This window comes from Pseudorasbora parva, chromosome 19 (assembly GCF_024679245.1).
Source record: "Pseudorasbora parva isolate DD20220531a chromosome 19, ASM2467924v1, whole genome shotgun sequence".
NCBI lineage: Eukaryota > Metazoa > Chordata > Actinopteri > Cypriniformes > Gobionidae > Pseudorasbora > Pseudorasbora parva.
The window spans coordinates 29,573,620-29,600,047 of record NC_090190.1 but is presented as its reverse complement, the minus strand read 5'-3'; the positions used below and the strand labels follow the sequence as shown (position 1 = coordinate 29,600,047).

The 26,428-nt window shown below is 35.8% G+C and overlaps 3 protein-coding genes across 4 annotated transcripts; all 3 read right to left on the bottom strand.

Moving 5' to 3' along the window:
* Positions 1-24: 24 nt before the first annotated feature.
* txnl4a (thioredoxin-like 4A) lies at positions 25-11,288 on the bottom strand. The gene is made up of 4 exons (XM_067425302.1): positions 11,131-11,288; positions 10,725-10,900; positions 10,488-10,591; positions 25-390 (listed from the first exon to the last, which is right to left on the bottom strand). The coding sequence occupies exons 2-4, from the start codon at positions 10,875-10,877 to the stop codon at positions 219-221; spliced, it is 429 nt and encodes a 142-aa protein (XP_067281403.1). The 5' UTR covers positions 10,878-10,900; positions 11,131-11,288; the 3' UTR covers positions 25-218.
* A 1,092-nt stretch (positions 11,289-12,380) lies between these two features.
* adnp2b (ADNP homeobox 2b) lies at positions 12,381-21,130 on the bottom strand. The gene is made up of 4 exons (XM_067425301.1): positions 20,891-21,130; positions 18,682-18,799; positions 15,904-15,996; positions 12,381-15,798 (listed from the first exon to the last, which is right to left on the bottom strand). The coding sequence occupies exons 2-4, from the start codon at positions 18,787-18,789 to the stop codon at positions 13,156-13,158; spliced, it is 2,844 nt and encodes a 947-aa protein (XP_067281402.1). The 5' UTR covers positions 18,790-18,799; positions 20,891-21,130; the 3' UTR covers positions 12,381-13,155.
* A 1,462-nt stretch (positions 21,131-22,592) lies between these two features.
* On the bottom strand, positions 22,593-25,842 carry nutf2l (nuclear transport factor 2, like). 2 transcript variants are annotated; one of them, XM_067426126.1, is made up of 5 exons: positions 25,751-25,842; positions 25,482-25,637; positions 25,227-25,298; positions 25,054-25,152; positions 22,593-22,940 (listed from the first exon to the last, which is right to left on the bottom strand). In XM_067426126.1, exons 2-5 carry the CDS (start codon positions 25,578-25,580, stop codon positions 22,824-22,826), a joined length of 387 nt encoding a protein of 128 aa, XP_067282227.1. In that variant the 5' UTR covers positions 25,581-25,637; positions 25,751-25,842; the 3' UTR covers positions 22,593-22,823. The 2 variants fall into 2 exon arrangements, with proteins under 2 accessions (XP_067282227.1, XP_067282228.1); XM_067426127.1 differs by having other exon boundaries at positions 25,482-25,603; positions 25,751-25,840.
* Positions 25,843-26,428: the final 586 nt, after the last annotated feature.

The window sequence follows — 26,428 nt, the reverse complement described above, 5'->3', positions numbered from 1 at the left end:
TAAAGCTAAGAAACACAGAGCAGAAACACTCAATATTTATTTATTCATTCAATATACAGTGGCATTTTCAGATAGTGACGATAACTGCAACAGAATAACACATTTAAATATAAAGTTGAAAATCCTAAACAAGGCCATTAAACAGTCCAAATGACCATACTTCCTGGATGCTCAGATCTTGTCCAATGTTGATTTAAAAAATAAAAAATAAACAGCAATCAGTATCTGTACTTGGTTGAATAGTCTTTAGGAGAAACCACAAGACCCCGTCCTTTCCTCGCCCCTCTGTAGACAGTCTCAACAATGTCTATCATCTCCTGCTTATCTTCCATGGTCCAATTTATCTTGTTGTTGTTGCCAGTGCCAAGATCAATCATGATGTGCTTGTTCCTGAGATAGACAAGCAAAAGCATATATTAGGATAAATTAATATGCACTGTAAATCTAATCTTGTATTGATTAGATGGATAATAGATTATTGCATACAAGTTTGAAGGTCAGAAAGTGATTCTGCTACATTAATCTTGAGACAACAGTTAGTGCCCCATTGTGCTTTTTCTCAGATATTATCTTTCATATAGTATGGTACAGCTGTTTATAAATGAAAATTTGTCAGCAAAAGTTTAGATATCAAATTGCACGATAAATGGAGTCATTTTCTCCCAAAAGAAAGACCGTATTCTAAACTGCCTGAAACGATTCGTCAGCAATTCCAGTCTTCCAGCACAAACCTATGTAGATTTGTAACAAATTTGCATAATGCCAACCTATGGTCTTCCCTGGCTGCCTTTGAACAATGTCCATTTTTGACCAGCCCTTAAACACAGTAGTTGATAAGGTAAAACAATGACATCATTACTGTTTGTACAAGTGCTGAGGAAGCGTGCAGATCTGAAATTCAGATATGATATTGGACATGTAGTTTCTAACATGCGCTGCAAGCGGTCGATCAATCACAGGCTCTCAGAAATGAGGGGTTTAGTGAGACCAGTCAGACCATAAAAGTAAATTCCCTCTTTGTACAAAAAGATGAACTTCATTAGTTCATACCCAATGAATGCATGCAAATTCACCAAACCCATGTCTGTGGACTCATCAATTTAAATTGCATAAAAACTAGCCTGAACTCTGCAAATTAGCTTCTGGAACACATTCTTCTTAGACACATAATTGATTCAGCGCTTGAATGTGTTGTTAGATAAAGAAATACAAAGTTTTCACTACACTTACTATTTTAGGCTTTCCAAATGTAGCTAACAGTCTTAAAACCTCATATGACACTGACACTGCCTTTTGAGAGATTTACAATATTATGTAAATGCCTTTTATACGGAATTCATTATATTTACAAATAATTGGAATAGAAATAATTATTGAGAAATCTCAAAATAAAATCACATAACATGATCTTGTAAAACATTTAATTCAGAGTTTTAGACCTATCTTCAGATTTGAAATATAACATGGTCAGACTATGGAGGACCAAATTACTCAAAATGAAATAATTAAATAAATAATGAATTCAAGAAACGACAATTAAATGTACCAGTTTATACTGAAATAATAAAATAATTAATTCAACAATTTATTAATTAATTTAATAATTAATTAAATTAATTAAATATTAATTAAAATAATTGAATAAATTAATGTATCTATTTATTTTATAAAATTACATGAAAACACAACATTTTTGTTTAATACATTTCACAATTACCTCTTCCACACAAACTATTAGCCTATGTTTAAATCATTATTAAATGTGCTTTTAAAAAAGACGTTTTTCATAATAATTATGCTGCATTTACGAATGATGCATAATGTATTTCCAAATTTTCCCAAATATTTTTCATAATAATAGAGGACACTTCACAAATGCTAATAAACAGTCAGTGGGCGGTGCTTGGCGCTGATTGGATAATCTTTTCAGATTGATTACTTTTTTCTGTCTGGGTCAGGCAAGTGGCAAGGGGAAATTGGGGAATTGATTGGAAATTAATATGGTGGTAGGGATTGATCAAGATAAAAACGCACTGCCTTAAACATAGCCACAGTTCTCACAGTTTTCAAGTTTTTAGAAAATTCAATAGAATCAAAATACATTTTCAGTCACAAATAAGAAATGAGAAGCACCCTTGGTGTTCTGTGATGTCATCACACCACAAAGATCGATCTGTCATGTCTGTCGACTCTTCAACTTCAAACCAATCAGCGCCAAGCTCCACCCACTGCCTGTTGATTGCCATTTGTGAAATGTCCTCTATTATCATGAAAAAAATTCCTTGGGAAAATTGTGCTTTGGAAATGCATGATTCATTAAATAGGTGTCAAGTTCGTAAATGCAGCATATTATTATGAAAAAATTGCTCTTTGAAAAAGCACTTTTAATAATTATTTTATTTTTATTTTTAGACATAGTGGCCCTCATTTATCAATCCTGCGTAGAAACTGGTGTATATGTTGGCGTAAGATTATGCTTACACTCCTCTCACCGCCTGATTTATGAAACTGTGCGCACCTCTGCAACAGGGATGGAAATTAACTTTTTTGTCCACCGGCCACTGTGGCTGGTGGATTTCAAAATCTACCAGCCACTCCATGTTTTTACCAGCCACTTTCTTGTTTTTAACCGACAATGTGTAACTGCATGTGAAAATTAATACTACAAGCTCTACAATACTTAAGCTGTTTATTTAATCTCAAATCTCAATGAAATACTGAAATTTTTTCACTCTTATACACACACAAACCATGAACTGATATACATTTCATTAAATGAGTAGGGCTCTATGTTCTCTCTTTTTTTTTTTTTTTTTACCTGGATGTGGCATTTGGATGATTCTTTTATGGCTTCCAGTTTTAGGTTTTTAGTACCAACAATGAAACTACTAGTTTTGGCATCTTCTGAAGCGTGTTGACGACATACCGAGCAGAACATTGTCAGTAGGGATGCATCGAAATAAAAATTATTGGCTGAAACCGAAGCACTAAAAGAAATTATGCCAATTATCCATTGCATTTATGGCTAATGGTATGACTGAGTAACTTTACTAAAAATCAAGGCATTGCAATTGCATTAATTAATATTAAAGTTTCAAATAATAAATCAATTACAAATTATGCAAATATTTATTTAGCACATTGCAACATCAAACAGTATAAAATAAAATTCAAAGTAAAATGTTTAACTTGATCTCACTCATGTGTACATTAAATAATAATGTACAGGTCTACTAGCCTACAGAAATGTAATAAAGTAATCAAAATGTAAAATAACTGCATATTTAACTGTTTAAATGAAAGATTATTCCTTATTAAACTTACAAAAGCTATTCAATCAAGAGCAGTGAGTGATGTCCTTATCGTTTGTTTGACATTAAACATAGCAGTAAAAGCTACTGCCCCTTTAAGACCTAATAGAGGGATATGCGTCATCTTTCACGACTGTATAAAGTTCACTTAAGGCATATTCAGACTATGTCTGCTAGAATTCTCATCAAGATGAACATGTTGGCATACTTTTTGTGTGAGTTTGTCCGTTTAAGCACAAGACTTGAAAGAAAACTCAATATTTGCGCGCTGTGAGACGGGTGCGCGCTTCCGGATGACAGTGACGGATCTTCTCTCAGTGCGCGCGAGTTATTATGGTTATTATTCGCGTCTTCTGGCACTACATCCGGGTAATGACGGCGAAAACAACTGGTCATATTCGGACATACATAGTGCGGCCGCACTAGCATTCACTGAACACAGTTTATAGAGGGGAAACAGTGTGCTATTTTTATTTACCCGCCACGGTGGCCGGTAGGTGAAGCGAGTTTACCCGCCACAACGCAAAATCACCCGCATTTGGCTGGTGGCGGGTGCTAATTTCCATCCCTGCTCTGCAATCCAGGTGTACGCAATACTTGCCCTTGATAAATGTGGCGGCTGAAAACGATCGTCATTAGAATAACACGCCCCTATATATTATAAGTCTCCGCCTCCTCCACGCCCTCATTTTACGTCATGGACAAACAGAAGACGGCAAAGAAGCGAAACTTCTCCGACGTGGAGATCGGGCGCGCTCAATCATCTCACTAGTCCACTAGTCAGGGCACTGATTAGGGCATAAGTCAATGGGCTGACTCCCTGATCAGTGCCCTGACTACTGAACTAGTGAGATGATTGAGACGCGCCCATCGAGATCACCAGGGAAGTGAAAAAAGAAAAGAAAAAAAAAATTGTTTTATTTGGGAGTTTAAAGAGTGGGATTAAAGGCACCTACAAAAACAAAATATGGACCCAAATTACGAGTACTCTTAGGAGGTTGAGAAGCACACTCCAGCAGTTTAAATAGCTGTTTGGATGATAAGAGCCATAATCACAATAATTCCTTTACATAGGCTAGGCATATCTTATCTAGGCCGACGATCTCAAAACGACTCGGTTTGACACGTTAGCACTTTTTTTAATCGGAGAGATTTGTTCGGTATTGTTTGGCTCCTTGCGATCTCATGGTCATGCGTATAAATAGTACGAGTTTGCAATCTCGTGGAATGTATACGCCAAAATGAGTTTTGGCGTGCGTATGGTACACGTTTTTTTGCGTGCATATGATACGCACTACAGCAGTTTAAATAGCTGTTTGGATGATAAATTACCATCACAATGCATTATTTTACAGCACGTTTTGAAACAATTAGCATTTAATTTCGTATCACGGCACATGTATTGGGGTGTACAATAGTGATGATGACGTGATGTGGAGTACTACCTGAAAAATTAATTATTTTGAAAAAACTGAATTATTTTAGTCCCAGTCCGTGCGCAGCTGCCGGGCCAGACGGGCCTGAAACGTCAGATAAAGCACACAGGCTCGCGACTGGAGGAATACATATGCCTACAAATCAAACGCTTTGGTAAAGTCACACAAATTAAATATTGACGTTCATGTTGCACAAAAATAAACACTGAATGTTGTTGTTGTGGTTTTTAACAGTGGGTCATAATATAGCATATCTTGTCAGTGCGTTTTGTGCTGTTATGACTTGTGTTTCTGCGCATTTTCACACTAACTCAAACGTGCGCACACCACCTCCTGAGCTGGCGTAGGATTTGAGCGTGCGGTACGCCAACGTCCATATTGATAAATCTCAAAGTCACCGTGGGTTTGGGTGTACGCAAGGTGTACGCTGGAAATTTGGTGTACGCACTTTTGATAAATGAGGGCCAGTGTGTGTGGAAGAGGTAATTGTGAAATATATTAAACAATAAATGTGTTTTCAATTTTTTTTTTTTCAAATTTTACAAAATAAATAGATACATTATTTATGTAATAATTTAATAAATATTTAATTAAATAAATTATTAAATTACTAAATTAATAATTTAACTATTTCAGAATAAACTGGTACATTTAATTGTTGTTTTATTAAATTCATTATTTATTTAATTATTTCATTTTGAGTAATTTGACCCTCCATACTCCAAGGCCAACTTCAATTTTATTTTCATAAATATATTTCATACAAACATTTCTAATAACTTTACAAAAATTTGAAGCTTATTGTAGCTATTTTTGATTATAAAAATTATTATAATTTTTACTTTACAGTAAACTGCCAAGTGTCTGCTTTCAAATGAGACCATACTTATGCTTTTACTGCAAAGGATTCATGAACTGTATCGGTTTTAATCTGAGTATGCATTTCTTAGGATCTTTTCAAAAGTGGGGGTTCAGCCTAACAGGTTATAAAATATTTTTGATACAAAAATTGCAAGATTTTTCTACGAACCTATTTATATGTTGTTGTTGTTTTTGCAATTGATATGTAGATGTCACTACTGAAACTTTGCAGTATGTACATTGCCAACTTACAATCTCACAAAGTTCCATTATAATAAATGAAACTGTCTACTGCACAATAAAAAAACTATTTTACATGCGGCGAGTGGCTAAAACAACTCTCAGTGGCCAGATGTCTGTGAATAATTCATTTCCATTGCATATTTAAAATGTTTGGCTGTGGCTCCCCTGAAATACTACTACAGCCCACCATTTGGGATGCACTGGCCTTAAGTATTCAGACATGCAGTCTATCTTCACTGAACTTCATTTATGAAAACACAAATAATAGTGATTAAATGACTGAGGAAGTCGATTCATCATTGAGTGCATCAGTATGCAAAGACACACACAGGTTGGAATGTTCCAGATATAATACAATACAAGTTATAAAAGGGCAAATTTAACAAGCTCTATTGACAGATGATGTTGCATAATGTCTAGGGCTGCATGATTAATCGAAATCGAACCGCAATCGCGATTTGGCTTGGGTGCGATTATGAAAGCTCAAAGGCTGCGATTTTAATGAAATAAATAAATGCCCAGTGTGCTAGTGAAGAGCGGCTGTGTGATCAGGAGTAAACGCTGCTCCATCTGAAAGATCGCGAGTTTAAGCTGCTTATAACGTGCGTTTGAAAAAGCAACACGAGTCAAACATCTTCACAAACTAGTGAAGCGTTCATAAACCTGTTCAACAGAAGACAACGTTTAATAACATGTTTTACCTCACTTCATATCGTCAGTCGAGTGTTTGTGAGCTGATATGGCTTCTCATCACAGAATGAGGCAGACGATCAGCACTGTCAATCAGCACTGCATTATAACATACTTTATTATTATGAAAATACCCTTGATGGCTTGAAGAACTCAAATACACCATATTTTGGCTGCAGTCTTGTTCATTGTCGTCATGTTTAATCAAAGCGTTTCTGCCTTCTGTTTACACTGCGTTAGATTCACATCAGGGATTTCCTGAAAACTAACATCATTACTTCTCTGAGGCAAATGTAGCTTTTGCGCTCGAGCGTGCCCTCTGGATTTCAGAATGAATTAAAACTTTTGGGTAATAAATAATAAGAAAATAATACTTAATACATTTGTAAACGTAATAAATTTTTTTAAAATTATAAATTTATAGGATAATCCATGTTTTTCTTCAATGTACAGGAGTTTTTTTCCCCCCACAGTGGATGCACAAGAGGTTCATATTTCCTATTAAAGACATAGACTTTAAGAAATTGATATCACAGATAAACAACACAGATTTTTATAATAATAATAAATACATATACATACACATATATATATATACATATATACATATATATATATATATATATATATATATATATATATATATATATGTGTGTGTGTGTGTGTGTGTGTGTATAGATATGTGTGTGTGTGTGTATAGATATGTGTGTGTGTGTGTGTGTGTATAGATATATATGTGTGTGTGTATAGATATATATGTGTGTGTGTATAGATATATATATGTGTGTGTATATATATATATATATATATATATATATATATATATATATATATATACACACACACACATATATATATCTATACACACACACATATACATATATATATATACATATATATATATATATATATATATATATATATATATATATATATATATATATATATATATATATATATATATATATATATATATTTTTTTTTTTTTTTACTCCTTAGGCTTAGACATTTCTAATGTTTTTAGTCATAGGCTGTCTGGATATTAATAGGTAACAGCTGTTTTTTGGGTTTTTTTGTAAAATAAGTTTGTCAAATATTACAAAAATAATAATAATACAAATTAATAATAATAATAATAAATAGTATTATATTGTTATATTTATTCTGACATACTCTATTTTTTATTTGTAATTATGAAAATGTTATTGTAATGATAATATTTCTTATTTGTAAAAATATTTTTAGCAGTAATAATAAATCATAATAATTATTATTAGTCATATTAATAAATAAACACAAAATGTTATATACACACACTTTTCATTGGTAAAAAAAAATTAAAATAATAATAACAATCGCATTTTAAATCGCAATCGCAATTTTACCCAGAATAATCGCAATTATATATTTTCCCCAAATCGTGCAGTCCAATTCAACAATGTATTATTTTGACTCAAAAATATAGATTACAGTAAATCCGCCTTTCCACTGCACACGACATTCGGACACGACTGTCGGAGTTTGCCCCCTATAGTGGCAGTCGCACGGAAATGTCATTATGATCGTACACGGCAACATGGGAGAGAATTCTCTAGAATCATATCGCAACCTTCTCATATATGGTAGACAAAAACATGACGACACACTGCGTCTTTTAAGTGTTTTTATTTATTTATTCTCTGATCTGTCCATTCTTCCAACAGCCATAGGACCGGACCAGCCGCCTCAAACTAGTCAACTAGATCACATAAGTTAAACTACTATGGTGAACTGTGATTCACTCTCACAGACACACACGAGCGGTGCAGCGATCGTTACACAAGAGCCAGACAGCAGCTGCTGACTTATCTAATATCAGCACTAAATAACACTGTTTACTCTTATTCACACATTGAATATAATGATGGTGTGTGTGTGTTTTAATTACCGGCTGACCCCGACCCATTCGGCAGATTTATTTAGAAAAATATATAATTTAATATTCATCTATTATGCAGTTTTAAAAAGGTTGTAAGACAAAATAAAACCTGATAAACAAAAAGAATAATAATTCTCAACTTGTGCGCACACTGAATTGATTGGACAACTTTGGAATACATCACATCCGGTCGGCGTGTCGCATACGGTGTAGTCGCTCAAGTTCAAATATTTGAACGCATCCGAAGCTCAAATCGGATCCGTAAATTCCGCATTCGCATATGGTCGGCACCCCACGCAATCCCTGTACGACTCTCCATTGGAAATGAATGACTTCCGGTCCGACGGCGGTCGTTTGTCGTGTGCAGTGGAAAGGCGGCTTAAGGCACATACAAAGAGTAAACAGGGCAACATTAAAACCACACACACCATTTAGGAGCTGTTGTCACATGACTAATATGAATCACTTACTACCCTTTCTGTTCAAGTGATGCAGTATTTATGTCCATCCAATTACAACACATCATTAGAACTTAAAGCTAATAAACCCTGTAACATTTGTATGACAGAAGCAGTGACACAATACTAAGACAATCCTTCACATTTCTTTTAAACGCAAATTCATTGCGAGTCCTATGTTTTTTTTCTAAAAGGAATAGCCAAATATTATCTATGGTAAATATGCTATTAATAAAGCATAACTCATCTAGAACCAGACACATTTAAGGGAAAAAATAAGCAAGCAAACTAAAGCTTATATGCGTGTACACCCTACATAATGATGGAATCCTATATGGTTAAAGGGATAAACCACAAATAGGGCTGGGGCAACAAAAAATACATCGACGCAAAATATGCGCGTCGATTCGTCAGACTCAAAATAAAGATGACGGCGCCGGAGAGTAGTAGCAACCATAGATATATATATAATAAAGTATATTATGTAATTAATATAAGTATATTATTTATTATGTATATCTATGGTAGCAACACGAGAGGCTCCTCAGACTTCCAGAAGGGCAAGGCTTGCAGGTAACTGTTTTCACTGTCATGCCGTGGATGTGCGTGGCGTTTCTGCTGCGTGTCAGCCACGGGGCGGCTACGTGGCGTTTTCTCTGCCTCTGCACACTAGAAGCGTGTCTGACGCGGCTGCTGCTATTGATGCGGACGGAAGCCCTATTCTTAATGTTAAACATAAATAGCCTACTGATACAGCAAAGACAACGTCGGCAGTAGCCTATTGACCACATATCTATGGTATTGACGGCAAAATAGGCTACATAATATTTTGTTCTGTATTGACAGTTGCAATATTTCAAAATCGATAATTGTCGGTTTTTATTACTACAATTAGGCCTATATCTGCATTTATGTTAACCTAGAGACTTCCAAACATGAAAATGTCATTTATTAATATGTATTCGTGTCAAAATGATATATAAACATCTTTTCCTATTCTATTTTGCCTGGAGACGCTTCAAACACGCTTGCGTGTCGCGTGAAAAATAGGCGCTCTTCTTTTTCTAGGATGCACGCATTTTCCTCGCGTCACGCAGGCAGTGTGTGTGTGTATGTGTGTGTGTGTACTTATGTTTTCAAGGTTTTATTGAATGCATTGCTCTTGTATAGTCTTTTACTTTTTGAATTTTAAAAGCAATAAACATATATTGCAATGTTAAGGAATTAGTTTTCTCATTCAGATAATTAAATCAACATGTATAAATTGCTATTAGGCAATTAATGGGGAGATAATCGAATCGGTCAGGGAAAACGAATCCTTAGATTAATCGATGCATCGAAAAAATAATCGCTAGATTAATCGTTAAAAAAAAATAAACGTTTATCCCAGCCCTAACCACAAAACAATGAAAAATCTCTTAAATGTATTTCTTTTTCTAAAAGGTATTCCACAGAAAAAATTCATAAGAGTAAGTAAATTAAAGATTTTTAATTTTTGAATGGAGGACCTTTAAATTGCTGCCTAACTCGCTGTAGTACATGTACAATCTAAAAACGTAAGTCAACTTACCTGAAAAAGAACATGACAGTGCAAGGATCATATAACTCATACATCTTGTTGAAATCTGGCACTTCTGTGATGTCCACGAGATAAATTACTGCAAAATTCTTCACCTGAAGAAACAATTGATATCAGGCACACGGAATACTGATAAAATAAAGGCACATATAAATTTGTTCCCTAAGTCACCATCAAATACTCCTAAACATACACCAAATGCTATCTCTTCTAATTAGGAAACTATACCTTCTCGGCGATGCTGTACAACACTTCATCCATTTTCATACACGTAGGGTCCCAGTCGTGGCCAAATCGTATAACAATAACACGGTCCTCCTCCGATAAAATAGCCTGGTCCACTTGCCAGCCATTGTGAAGATGCGGTAGCATGTACGACATTTTGATGGAAATCCAAAACACTTCTAAAAAGGCATACGAGGTTAATCATATATGCTTACAAACGACACCCGGTTAATAAACCGTTCAAACGTTACAAAATAAAAATAAAAACTGATTTGTTTACGTTTCACACATTGGAATTCTCGTTAGCAATTAGCTAGACCATATTGTCAGACGTCATTTTAAGTTTTCTACAGTTAAACATAAGAGCAATAAAACAGAAATGAACTTCAAAAGGAAATGCAATCCTTACCTTACAGATGAAATGATCTTGTTGTGCTAATTAAGAGTGTGTTCCGAGTTTATTAGTTGTATAAATCGGCTTGGTTTTCAGCGCTACAACGTCGACGGCGGCTGCCGCGGCTAGTGGACCATGCGTGAACTGATATTAATATCGCCCTCTGCTGGGTTGGAGAAAGCTGCTCAAATGTAGTGTTTTAATTATTGGAACATATTTATAGGGTCATTTGGAAATCAGACTGTAAATTAATATTTATTATTATTAGGCCTTAATCATGAACAAATATGCACTGCAATGGTTTCTACTGTTGTCTTATGACAAAATACATTTTGTTTTGTAGTTGCAATAGGCAGCATGGATAATGTGTAAGCAAGCAAACCCGTAATATATTTATACCTTGAATAAATTATTCAATAAAGATTAGCATAGCATTAAGCTAAATGTTTATTTCTCCCATTTTGCACTGCAAATGGATAGTTAAAGGGATAGTTCAACCAAAAACAATACAATCGTCATTATTTACACACCCTCAAGTTGTAAACTTGTATGAATTTCCGTAATTCAACACAAAGGAAGATATTTGGAAGAATGTAACCAACCAGACACCCCAATTTGCGTGAACTATCCCTTTAACTGGAATACTTTTGGAAAGTAGAGGAGTGGGGACGGTCACAACACTTTTTTACATATCTCAGAGTTTCTCAGTGACTGTTTATATTTTAATATAACACCCACGTGGACTTTTAAAAATATATATATATGTAAGTGTATGAATGGGTAAATGAAATGTATATAATGTAGACTATGTAGATCTTGTTAGGAATGTACAGTTCTGGAAAAAATTAAGAGACCACTTAACATTGATTTCTCCATGTTAAGTGGTCTCTTCATTTTTTTCAGAGCTGTATATCTTGGTAGACCAGACATTTAAGCGTATTTAAGCGTATTGGGATATAAGCTACAGTGTACATTCAAATACATTTTAACCTAAAACTCTTTAAAATGAAAGGATTATCTCACAACTGGCAGCATGAACAATGTGTCTGAAAACAAATATGTACATTGATAACATTTTAGATCTTCAAAATAAGACCTATGATCACAACAATAAAGATGTTTATTATCCCCATTTGTGTTCTGTAAATAAATATTTGTTTAAATAAACTGCATAATAGTTAACTTATAAATGTTGCTCTCGGATAATAACAAGTAGATTTGAGTTTTTAACAATGCCCATTACTACACATGAACATACAACTGAAAAAAGTGAACATGTATATATTTATATGCTCTAATTTATTTACACAGCTTCCATTATGTAAGCTTAGATGTTGTCATTTACTGTAATGAATGCTGAACAGGGAAATAAAGTGGGAAACAAAGAGTCTACAAGATATTATTATGCTTACAATCATATACAATTGAAATGAACTGCAATCAAATGAAATTCCTCTGCAAAGCTCCACACTTTAGTTGGGATGTCACTTAGGTAAGCAGCATTAATTAATATCAAGAGAAAACTTATTTTGGCAAAGAAAAAAAAGATCAAAACAATAATTTGAATACCATATTTATAAAAGTATAAGGCAAGCAAGACAGAAATTAAATTTAACAATAAATGGAATTGATTAATAGAAATATACATGGTCTAAAAGAAAAAGGAAACGGTCAACCACAAACATACCAACAAATATATAAAGAAAATGTCACAAAAAACTGTTTGTGATGTTTGGAAAATATAAAAAGTATAAATCACACAAATGTTTTCAACCCTAACTATAAATGGGCTACAAACATCTATTTTTACATGAACTTGAAGTGATGTCTCAGTGAAAAGTTATGGATTTATACTTTAAAATGATTAATATGAAACAAAACACAAGCAAGTTCTCTCAAGTTCTACTTGGTTAACAGTTTAACACTAGTTTTGGTGAGAATGGAACATATTTTGCATTGTTTCACGGAACAGGTAACAGTTCAGGCTCTCAGTAAAATTTGCATTGCAAGTCCTCCTTGTCTTTATTACTTATTGTGAAGCTACTCTTGGACGACCTCCATCTCGGTGTCTGCCACATTGCTCAGCTTCTCGGGCTCAATCTCTGGGATGAAGAGATTGTGCTTCAGCTTCATCATCTCTGCCATGTTGAAACCTAAAAGTACCACAGCCTTGGTTTTCTGTATGTTCTTCAGACATCTGGTACGCTTTGTGCCAATCTGGCAAGCAACGTCAGTTTTGTTAAGCATTAAACGGCTACTTAGGGCAATAATCTCCTTCTTGATTGGGTAAGGCTGCGTATTAAAGTACTTATTGACAAACTCGCGCCGTTCTTCAAAGGAGCACAACTCCATTCCAGCAGGATCCAATGCTAACTTCACAGAAGGATCAATTACTACTTCAGGTGAGGCGACCGTCAGACCAGCCAACCTATCTCGCTCGAGTTTTCTCTTCCTTGCCAACCGTTCCTCCCGTTCTCTTCGATTCGCCTCCATAGCTTCTCTGAAGGCTATTTCCAGGCGCAACTTGCTTTGCACCTCCGCCTCGGATTCTAGTGGCTTTGTGGCAGGAACAGAGGCTTGAACTGAAGTCGGGGTTGGTCCAGTGATCTGTTTTGGATGAGCTGGGTATGACACAAGTGCTCGGTTTGCTCTGGGAGTAACAGCTAATCCTGAAGTTAGTTTATCACTATCCTTGAGACTCTTCGGTGCACTGCGGCATTTGGACAAGTGCACAATGATGGCCTTGGTAGTGGTCTTCCCAGTGTACACACCACCACAGTAGAGGCATCTGTACGATGGGGTTTTAAGTATAGCATGCAGAGTAGGCACAATGAAGTGCTTCTCTTTGAGGTGCATTTGATAGCATTCCTTGTTCAGAAGCTTCTCCGAGCAGAAGGGGCACTCTGTGCTGTCAGGATTGGGTGTGGGCATCTTGCACGGTGTGGACAGCTTCCCAATTGCCTGAGGATTGTTGGGCAACATCTTCACAAAGATCAGATCCAGGGAGCTTGTGACTAATGCAAGATTGAGCTCTTTTTCACCCATTATTAGTTTAGGAGCTGTGGTTCTGATGTCGAAGTAAGGGAAAAGCAGATTCCCTGAATCATCAGTATACAGTCTGTATTCACGCCTCATGAAGTCACAGTTGCTCTTTCGGTTCACATTATGCTCTACCTGGATATGGTCAACAAGCTGCTTGATTGAGTAGAAGAGCCCAGAACAAAACAAGCAGTTCATGCCATGAAGCAGGTGTTCAAAAACGCCCTTTTCCGAAATCAAAATCTTGCATGTCAGGCATTTCACAGTCTTATCTGGCATCTTTTTCAAAAATGGAGCACGGGCAGCTAGACCAATCTTGGGCATTTTAGCCGCCTCTTTGTGAACCTCTGGATGGGACTCATAGATATCAGAGGGGAAGAGTTCATTACAAATAGGACACGTGATCCACTTCTTGGTTTGTTTGGGGGCTGGCAAAGAGCTGTTTATTTTGTTTTGCTGAGGAGGAGGGTTGTTCTGAGATGCAGGCAAAGGTGGTTTGCTGACTCCTTGGGAGTTATTTCCCTGGACCGATAGGACCTGCAAAGGCGCAAGAGTGTAGGTAGGCAAACCATCAACTTTGTTGCCAGTGGGGATCAAATGACTCAGAAGAGATTGGGAAGTTAGCATAGTGCCTCCAGTGGTGGGTTGATTTAGGGGCAATCTTGGATTAGCTGCAAGGGACTGAGGTGGCGGTGGCCTAGCAGCAGGTACATTAAGGCGAACACCTGGTGGAAGGACAATTTGGCGGGAAACAGGTTGCAGCTGTGACTGACTAGGTAGGCCTACTCTGGCAGACACCTGGTTTTGAGGAACACCGCTAGGGGCAGGGGGCAAAGCAGGTCTGGTGATTTGGGCATTCTGAAAAGCCATTGGGACTCCAGGCCTCAGTAAACCCTTTGCCTCGGCGCTTGCAAGCTGAACCAGAGCAGAAGCTTGAGTTGGGAGAAACACCTGGCTGGTTCCTGGGGCAGCAATGACTGCAGAACCACCACTTTCCACCCCTTTGATTCCACCAGCAGCCATTGTATTGGTCATTGCTGGCGGCTCGTTCATCATCAAGACAGCAGGAGGGCCTTGTGTTTTCGGTGCTAGAGCAGGGTACTGTTTCTTACTGTCTGTTTCAAAAATTAGAGCTCTTATATGAACATCCAACTCCTTGTGCTTTTCTGAGGTTAGAAGATGATACAGCAAGTGTTCGGAAGTCTCAGCTGATACATAACACTTTTTGCAGTAGAATTTCTGAGACCTGTCTCCTAGAGCCAGAAGTTCCCGCTCCGATCTCTGCCCAGCATATTTATTCAACGTGGAAGTGTAGTGATAAAGAAGAACATGCTTTTTCACACTATACAAAAGAGTATCTTGTATATGGCATCTTCGGCATTGAAATGTGGTGCCATTTACAGCCCTTGGAGGCAGCTGAGGGACAGGAGGGGTTTCTATCTTTGCGTCTTCAATGTGGAACAATTTGAGGTGCCTGGAGACCAATCTTGGGTGGGCTATAAACGGGCAGGAAGTACAGGCTGAAAGCTTGCACAGGCGCTCTTCTTCATCATGGTACCGCTGAACATGGGTTTTGTAGGCATGCCAAGATCTTGTAGAGAACTCACACAAGGTACAGCACAATCCTTGTGTACGATATTCCCACTGAGGATGGAGAAAGGTTGGTAAGAACACATAATATTCAGAAATGCTCATTATCTAAATAATTTTTGCTTGGTAAAGTAAACACATTATTAAAGTGACTTTTACCTTCTTCCTCCAGCGGCCATCAAAGCCATCAGATAAACTGCACCAGTCTGTGGCATCAAAAACATTGTCTCCTGGGTAAAATTCCTGGAGTTCCTGATAAACAAAAGGGAGAGAAACATTTCAAATGTAAATACATTTAAATAAAAGGCAATTTTGATACACATGGACATGAGATTTCATTTTTATTGAAATGTATTAGGGGACTAATGATCATTATATCGAGACGTAAAAATGTGACGATATGTATCGATGTAAATATTATGATTTGTGATTTAGTTTGTTTTATCCAAGGCTCCGCTTACTGTAGAAGTTCTAATTCACCCATTAATGTAAATCCTGTCATCATGTACTCATCCTCATGTCATTTCAAACCTATAACTCTGTGTCTACACCATTGACGTGTCGCAACAGCTAGAAGCTGTTACACACTTGACGCACGTGACAAAATGGCCTTTGCATATCTATTTGTCCATCCTATGAGAAGTATCACGAGTGATTGGAATAAGTCATAAATAGAAAGAGGCATCAGCTTACTGTCTGCGATTTGTCATACTGCGTCACACTGTATACCGTCCAGTGTAGACAACATACCTTATTACAATGGATTCTATTCACGCTGCTTGTGTCCGGTGTAGACACGGTATAAGATGTGTTCAAATTCCAAAAAAAAGAAAAACTTTTTTTATAAAACCTGAGCGATTTCTGACCCTCCAAAAAATGTCAAAGGCATTGTAAAAATTATCAATCGAGTGATCTAATCTAAATCAAAGCCTTTTGAAGAGACATGATTAATTTATTTGATCAACAGATTTACAATGAAGCATATAGCCTAAACACAGATATACAGAAATCAATTTTTTGTATTAACTAAGCCTTCCATATTCCGTTAATGAAAAAAGTGATGAAAGTGCCTCTGCAGTTCAAAGGCTTACGCGACCAGTTCATAGACCGCAAAAACATATGGATGACGCAATTGGCTTCCGTTGAAGCATTCGGCGGCCCGCACGCGGCGCTGACATCTTGCGCAGATTTGATCGCAGTGATTTCGAGACCGGAGTTGCGCAGTAGAGAGCAGGGAGTAGAGGCGTGATATTAAAAGCTTACCCACACTCTCACAGATGCAGAGCAAGTCATTATGTTGAATTATGTGAATTATATGAAATAAACAGTTACGGAAATGTAGAAATTAAAGCTAAAGCCGTCAATGAAGGAGGCTTCAGTTATTTACAGGAGTGCTGCAGGCTTGGACCAGCTACACTCGTCAGACGTCGTACGCATCTTGAACTCAGAGAGGGCACTTTTAACACTTTTCCATGGAAGACGATCGGCCGAAACTTTAATTAAAAAAAGGTTTAGATATGGATATTTTTCTAACACAAACACAACGATTTGTTTCAGATGGCCTTTATTAAACCCCAGAGCTGCATGGAGCACATTATTTGACGGACATATACATTTTTAAGGGCTTCAAAAACAGAGCAACATCTCCCATTATAAAGCTTGGATTAGACGGGACTTTTTAACCTGATAATCCACATCGGATAGGAGGCGGGGAGGCTGATGCAAGTGGGCGTGTCTCTACTTATAATTACTTTTGTCTCATCTTTCATCTCCTGTCGTTCAGATGAGATCGGACAAATCCCCAAAACAACAGCATACATGTCTGTCTAAGAGTCCACTGTTCAAAATGCATCCCAATTTTTTAAACGTTTTTGTGTGTGAAAATTCTCAAAAATAGGGGTGCAGATTAAGAGGTTAATATAACTCAACTTTTATTTGTCTGAAAGAATAATGTCATATACATCTATCATCCTTTGAGGGTGAGTAAATCATAGGCTTATTATCATTTTTGGGTGAACTATCCCTTTAACTGTAAGCAGTCATTGCATAAAGTAGGAAAGGGTCAGGCATTACTTATTCCCTCCTGCCACACCATTCTACTACTAATGTGTCTTCAGTATGTATTTAAGCTCTGTATTGCTTGGTGCATGTCCAGTAGTACATTTAATGATTTTAATCTCCATTCATAACAAATTCACTAGTCTACTGCTGTCTAACTAGAGATCTTTACCAGCCACACTTCTATTCATGAACCCAGATCTACAGTTATTTCTGCATTGTAGCATAGTAACCACACACAGAATAGGACAGATTTATTTCCTATTTGGGTTCTTGTATATGCTTTGTTTTTCCCAAAGTATTGTTAGATGCCAATGTTAGATGCCAATGTTTCCTGCCATCGCTATATAAATATTTGATTTCAAAAACAGTATCATAGCTATTAAACTATTTCTTGTTCTAATTTTAAATCTGCATTTAACCTCAGAACGATCTCAAGTAAAGAGGTGCCAAGCCGGATTTTGTGGTGGCTGTGCTTTAAAATTAAATTTATTATAATCTTATTTCAAGTGATGAAGGATTTTGAAAGTCTGACAGTAATCAGTGTTGAGTGTAAGGTTAACTCTGCCTGCTTTACATTTTTGACAAAAGATTAACAGTTGAAAACATTCATTATAAATATAGAAATCAGTTACATTACTTTAATAAAGTAATTGAAATAGTAACACTACTTATTACATTGTAAATAGGGTAACTTGTAATCTGCAATCCAATACATTTCCAAAGTAACCTTCCAAACACGGACTATATAATGTTGAATATAATGCAAAAGGATCTGTATCATGCGTTCAGTATCACAATTTTTATTGAATTGTAAGTTTATTTATTGCAAGTTTATCGTTACACCCATAAAATCTGTGGATTACAAAACAAACTCACCTGGCCCAAATTAAGACATTCTTCGAGACCAAATTCTCCAAGAATGTTTTTCACTTTTCGTCTTGTTCTGCGGATCTTCTCCAATCCTCTGACTGGAAACTGGTACATGGTCGTACACCTGAAAGAGAATCAATTTGGTTTCCATTTGGATGATGTCATTATTTTATGATTTAAATTTTGATTTACTGACCAGTCTTAAATCCTATAGCCTAATCATGCAAGACTACAATAAATGCTCAGCGACAGATTTAGGTTTATTTCACACAACACTTCTTAACCAGTCACTTTTATCTCAGACTAGCAGAAAAAAAATAACACAAAACTCACAACACTTTAGTTTTTACAGTCAGAAAAGACAATACCCATTTTTTGAAGAAACAATTCTCAACCTGGACTCCATAACCAAACCCAGACAGACAGACAGAAACCAGTGGTTCTATATACTTATGTTTTTGATCCAAATTGGTCAGTAATCACTGGATATTAGTAGGTACATGTCCCTAGCATCTTTACTAATTTCCAAGCAATTGTAGCTTGTTACTCTCAGCTTTTGCAGGAATTCTTCAGGCACCATGTGGAGACCTACATCATTACTATGGAAACCAACATAGATATACCGCATCTTGACTACAGTGTCCGAGCAATGGATCCAAATTCATTCCTTGCATAATAACAGTATGAACATTCAGTTCAGATTTGAATATACAAATCACAGTGCGCACCAGTGGGGGGAAAGTCTTAATGCTTTGCTGGTAAACCTTAATTAATAGTGAATCAAAATAATGAAATGCTTGCATTGCATAATTCCTCGAAAAGTAACACAAAATATGAAACCCCATTAAGTAACAACTAGTTGTGGTAGCATGAAAAAAAACATAATGTTCAGTCATATACTTGGTGAGTACAAGTTCTTTCACTTGCATAATTCAGGAGCAATTTAATATAAATTAGGATTTCATGACAACCTTTTCTGTCATATTTTAGCTCCAAAAGACCATTATGATTTTTAGTGACTTTTCCCCCCCAAGACAATTACATATTCTCCCTCTCACATTCATTACAGTAAAGCATGCCAGTGTGGATTTTTCACTTTTGAAGACTACTTATATAGTTGCCATTATTCACCCAGTTCCAGTTTATATATAAAATGTGATTACACTGTATGATATGTTCTATCTGGAAATGTTATAGTTGCTATTATTCACCCAGTTCCAGTTTATATATAAAATGTGATTACACTGTATGATATGTTCTATTTGGAAATGTATTTCATGCATATTTTCTTTAACTTTAATGGAAAATTAAGTTAATTAAGTTCTTGGAAAAAGTCAGTCAGAATAAATAATAGCCGTGTTGCAAATGTCAGATATCTTGGGAATTTTGTCACATTTGATTGGATTAATTTCTGGAAGGTTATAATCATCATTACTCAAAAAACTAATTTGAGGGAGAAATGTGCTTGATTGTCATGAAAAGAAGGGCAAAAGGACACTGGCTGTTCTACATTTTCTTTGGGTAAATATGTTGTGGTGAAAAGTCTTATAATGTTTTTGATGGGTCATTAAGTGTTTCACATCTCTGCCTGTTGAACATGCAGCTAACACAATCTGATGAAAACAGTACAACAGCAAATTATACAACAAATCTCACTCACATGGAGGACTGCCTCGTGTAATCTCTACAAATTCGTATTCACTAATGTTAGATATCAACACGTTATTAACCATGTATATTTACTGCTATGACAGATATTCTATACAAATAAATGTAACCGCATCAGTCAAATACAACACTTTATGCCTGCATAGGTTTACTGTCATAGCCTATGTGGCAAATCGAATATCTAATTAAATCTGTAAAAAATGTATTTATTGCAAGCATCAACTGCGACCGGTGACCAAATACATCCACGCCCGCCAAAGCACACTAAATATCCGAGACAATAGAGTCTAACGAAACTCTAAACTAACCAAATGCAATTTTCCATGCGCCCCACATCAATATGAATTCGACAGGAATGATTTGGCATCGCAGAACAACTGATTCCCTTCGAGAAAGCGCGATTCTAAATAACGCAGTGATGTCATAAAGTAACCTCTTCGCGGCTCTCGGCTAATGGGCTTCGTTCTACTTCCTGATCATACCGAGCCCGCAACAACTAAATGCAAAAGCTAATGTTCCCGCTGCTATCTAATTGTGAGGACATTACCTTTTTTCACCGCCACACAGACTCAGGGAGGGGATTTAGCTACTTTCACCAATCCGCGTGCTTGCCGAAAGCGATGATAGAAGACGTGGAAGCGGTGTAGGACGTTGAAATAATGATTCTGCGCTCTCAACTATGGAAACCAGCAATGAAGAGTATTTATTATTTTTTGCAAGTAGGACTCATTTATTGTGCTTGCCGTGTAGAGTCGAGAAAATGGCGCATTGAACAACTGGGAAGTGACGTCAGGGCAAAATTATCATACTGCGTGACTGGCCAATCGAATTTTAGTACGCTTTAAATGGAAAAACGTTCTTGTGTATCACTCCTGCTGGCTCTCATGGGTAATCACGTGGAGTGGTATATGCAACTTTTAAGTTGGGACCTAGTCCAGTGGTGGTTATGTTCAGTCTTTCAAATATTCCTCATGATCAGTCACTTTCTTAGAAGTGGTCTGGTCATGAGGGGGCGCAGTTGCTTGTAATTCACAGACATAGCCACTAGATGGCGCCTTGAACAGTCAGCTCGTTGCTGAGCAACTGCACAAGATGGGAGGGGTTTTGTTGCTGAAGTCATATCACACCACTAGTCTTCATCCAATGGGTAGTAAGTAACAGATAATAGCTAAGGCATATAAAAAACGGCTCCTAGCTACTTGCAATGACGCTGCATGAATTTTTGAACAATTCCCTTCTGCTTTTTATTTCATGTCAAAAAGTTACATTAGACAACACATGAGAAGCCATTTTTGAGAGATATGATCATACATTCCATTCGCATTTTTTAAAAATTAAGTTCCGATACAACGTAAAAATAAAATAGAAATAATGCGTGTTCGCAAATCTAACAATTTTAAAAGTAGTTTTAAAATTATAAAATTTAAAAGTACATTTTATTACTTTTTTTTTTTACATTTCATACAATTATTACTATGCGTAATACATTTTATGACGCAATTGCATCTTTTTACCAAATTAGTTAATAGACTGTTCTTTATATCGTCGATTGGAATTTCTTTAAAATATTTTTTTTTATCTCAAATCCCAGTGCTAACGTCGGAATTTCTGCAATTTAGTTATAAGTTATACGTGAAATAAATGTAATTTGTACTGATTTAGAAAATTAAAGTTAATGTTGTATTAAAATAAAATAATAATGGGACAGATTTTCATTAAAATGTTAAGTCACCCTTCCACTACAAAAATATAGTCCATAAATAAATGGCATAGTTCAAATGCTTCTTTCACTTCTTTTAATATGTATTAGAGCGGGAACGCACGTGTACGAAGAAGTTTCATATTTTGCTGTGGACCAAAGCAGTTTGGCAAATCAGTCCTAATTCACATTGCACTTAAATGTCGCTAACTAATCTCTTAACTCAATATAATATGCAATATACAATGCAAAAAAAAAAAAAAATTCTTCAATGGGTTTTGCACAGTAGCTACTTTGCAGTGTCTTTGGCTTGTTTCAAATTTTGTTTTGCCTGTGTAATCTGGTCATATATGGAAATGTTAGCCTTGTAATGATTTATATGTAAACTTTCATCAAGACTTTTTTTCCTCTGACAGAATGACAATAAACCACTTGAGTTGAATATATTGTAATGACCAATCAGTATCCAGTACCAGAATGATTTGTGTGAGAGAGAAAATCACCAATCAGGATCCAATGTTTAACCAAAATACTGAAGCATAAACATGTATTGTACGAACAGGAAATTTATTATCAAATTGAAGTTACTTTCACACAGTGCATGCCACAACACACAAATTACGATTATTATAATCAGTTGTTTTTAACATATCTTTTTCTTATCTGGAGATGATCATGGATCTTGGACCTTCAAGATCTTTGGCAAAGTAAGATGAAACCAGTTCAGAATGTGAAATGTGTAACCATACTCCGGACACAAAAGCTGCATGGACTGTAAATACTATGCTCCAAAGTTATGAAGAGCTAATCGGAACATGTCGTTGGTGCAGACCCATTTGTTATCTACATTCTTCAGCAAGAAAACCTGTTGAAAGCCAATAACTTGGTCCTGATCAGCCTGTAAAAAAAAAACACAAAAACAATATCAATATATGTATGTGTGTGTATATATACACATGTATGTATATATGTGTGTGTGTGTATATATATATATGTGTGTATATATGTGTATATATATATATTAGGGCCGGGACTCGATTGAAAAAAATAATCGAATTAATTAGAGGCTTTGTAATTAATTAATCGAAATTAATCACATTTTAATTGCATATAAATATTTGACCTGAGAACATTGAGAAGTAATTTTTCACATGGATTTTTAGTATACCATTGAATAATGATTGGATACATAAGCTTAATCAACAAAATATTGGTTATTTATTTCAGTCCAGCAGACCAGCGCAATGTTTGCCATTAAGTATAGCAAAAGCATATTTGTGATATTTGAGGCTCGATGTGCTGCGGTGATACGCTAATTCCTTGTTGTATAGTTTGCACATTACCATGCTCTTGACGACGCTTCCATTCTTTCGTTTTTTAAAACAAAATTTCCCATCCACGGGGCCAAGCAAAGCGGTCTCATCAGCTTCTTCGTTCATGTTCACTCATGCCCTGCGTCTCAATCAGCTCCCTAGTTCACTAGTCAGGGCACTGATCAGGACATAAGTCAATGGGCTGACTCCCTGATCAGTGCCCTGACTACTGAACTAGGGCGCTGATTGAGACGCACCCATGGTTTGTTGTTGTTGTGACTCCGGAACGCTAGTTGGTGTTCCAGTATAATCGGTCCGTCGAAACTCATTCATTGAAAAACGTTCCGCGGTGCAAAAATAAGTGTGGTTAATTTTTTTTTTTTTTGCGTAATTAATTAATCTTAATTAACGCGTTAAAGTCCCGGCCCTAATATATATATATATATATATATATATATATATATATATATATATATATATATATATATATAGATAGATAGATAGATAGATAGATAGATAGATAGATAGATAGATAGATAGAGAGAGAGAGAGATGTGTGTGTGTATATATTATATATATATATACACACACACACACATACATACATATTATATATATATATATATATATATACATACATACATACATACATACATATATATATATATATATATATATATATATATATATATATATAAAACACACAAACACATTCAATTATCTATCCACACAAATATATATTATAATAAAAAAAGACGTAAGGATTGGGAGAGTTTGTGAGAAATTAAGTCAGATTTAAAGGATTAGTTCACTCTTAGTTCTTATTAGTTCAAAGGATTATTTACTCACCCCCATGGCAAAGATGGTCATATTCTTCAGTCAAAAAGAAATTAAGGTTTTTGAAAAAAACATTCTAGGATTTTTTTCTATATAGTTGACTTCAGCGGGAACAACAATTTATTTTCAAAGGGCTCTACACAGTGAGGACTGGCTCAGTGATTACAAAAAGGGTGTGCAAAGATTAAGTCAAACACTCTTTACACAAAAAACAACGATGTCGAGGCGATTTTGAAGTTGGAGGAGAAAATTTTAGGTTTTTCATTTACCCTATCTTTTTATGGTCACACGTGACCTTTCCAATGTGATTATTAATTAGTGAAATGGACACGTATCTCAGAGCTAATGCAAGACAAGCATTTGTGGTTAAAAAGTATACATTTTTTTCTTTTTTAGAAAATGGTTTTGCTAGTTAAGACCCTTATTCCTCGGCCGGGATCGTGTCGAGCCCTTTGAAGCTGCAGTTTAGACCTTCAGCCCGTTGTACCCGTGTGAAGTCATACGGATAAAAATCCTGGAATATTTTCCTCATAAACCTTAATTTCTTTTCAACTGAAGAAAGAAAGACATGAACATTTTGGATGAGATGGGGGTGAGAAAATATCTTAATTCTTGAGTGAACAAATCCTTTAATACATTTTTTCTTGCATCTGCAAATTTATATCTCGCAATTCTGAGTTCATAATGACATGCCGCGAGTTATAAAGTAAATATTGTGAGAAATAAACACGCATTGGCTAGAAAAAAGTCAAAACTGTTAAATAAAAAGTATTTATTTTCTGTAGTATAGTATTTATATGATTTTCACAGTTTGATGACAGAAATGTTTAATAAGTGCATTAATCTATCAGCACATCTTACTTTGAGCTGGCCCATGACCATACTCATGACACAGCTGTCTGGAGTCGGGTGATGGTCCTGAGCGGTGATGATGTGCTGAATGGTCTGAAAGGGAAGGCTCTGCAGAGAGGGACATTCTGTTAAACACTTGTGCACATTAATGTAATGACAGGAGTAAAAATATGGTAACTTGCATTTAGTTTGGTCATGATGGCAGCCTTCCCTTGAAATCCCTCCCCTTCCCATGTCAAACAGGAAGCATCGGTCTAGAGGAGAACAAATAATTATATCAAAATCAGGCATATTAGCATAGAATCGAGTATTAAAACACCTAAAACACACAAACAAATATAGATTAAGACAAAACAACACTGCTTTACGGAAATTACACTCATCACGCGAGATCATGAGGTTCATTGACAGTCACTCACTCGCTATAATCCACTTACATACAAGTCGGCGAGCTTCACGCGGTCTGAGTCAAACTGCTGATAATAGTGTTGCACGAATCCAGTGCCGATTTGCTCCCACATCGGTTTCTCTGCCATTGTTTTTCACCGTATACAAGTTCCTGCGCAAGTTTGAACAGACACGTGTAGCCGAAGCTGCAAACAAACACTGAAACTGAGCTCTTTGATAATGTTAAACGAAAGTATGGTAATATTTTAGATACCGTGTTTAAACCATTATTGCTGTAGATATTATTTTTCAAACTTACGTTGACCACCTCAGTGTGATGGCACGCTACCTGGGCTGAAAAACTTCGCGCCTTATTGGCCGGAACAAGAAGCAGCTAAAAGTAATAAAAGAGTTAATATACCGGCAGGTCCGAGATCAGCTTTTAGCAATAGATGAATCAGAGGAATTCAGATGTTGGGAAAGGGGATTCATTTTTCGGACTTATGAAAATGCAGTTGATACTTGATGAGAATATTATATAAACAATACACAGTTGTTTACTCACAATTAAAAGTGAACTACATAAGAATAAATTATGGTTAACAAATGTACAATACGAATTATAAACAGGGGAAATAAGTATCAATCGTATCTTCACGTATACATCAATATCATAGTAGTGATATAAAATTATAAAAATAGAAAACAATACATTACAATTATAGGAAGAATAAAGAAATATACAAAATAAAAATAATTAAACAGGAATGTGTAATATAATAATTAAAAAGGTAGTAATGTGCATGAGCTAATGAATGGATTGAATAGACAATGAATAAAAAAGGGTTTTGGTGAACTACTGAAAAGACGTGAATGAATATGTATAAGAATGAATTGTTTTCCATTTCCGAACTGAAAGACAATGTCTGGAGCCAGACCATTACATTGTATGTGTTAAGAACTTCAATATAAATATTATCTATATCAATATTTTATA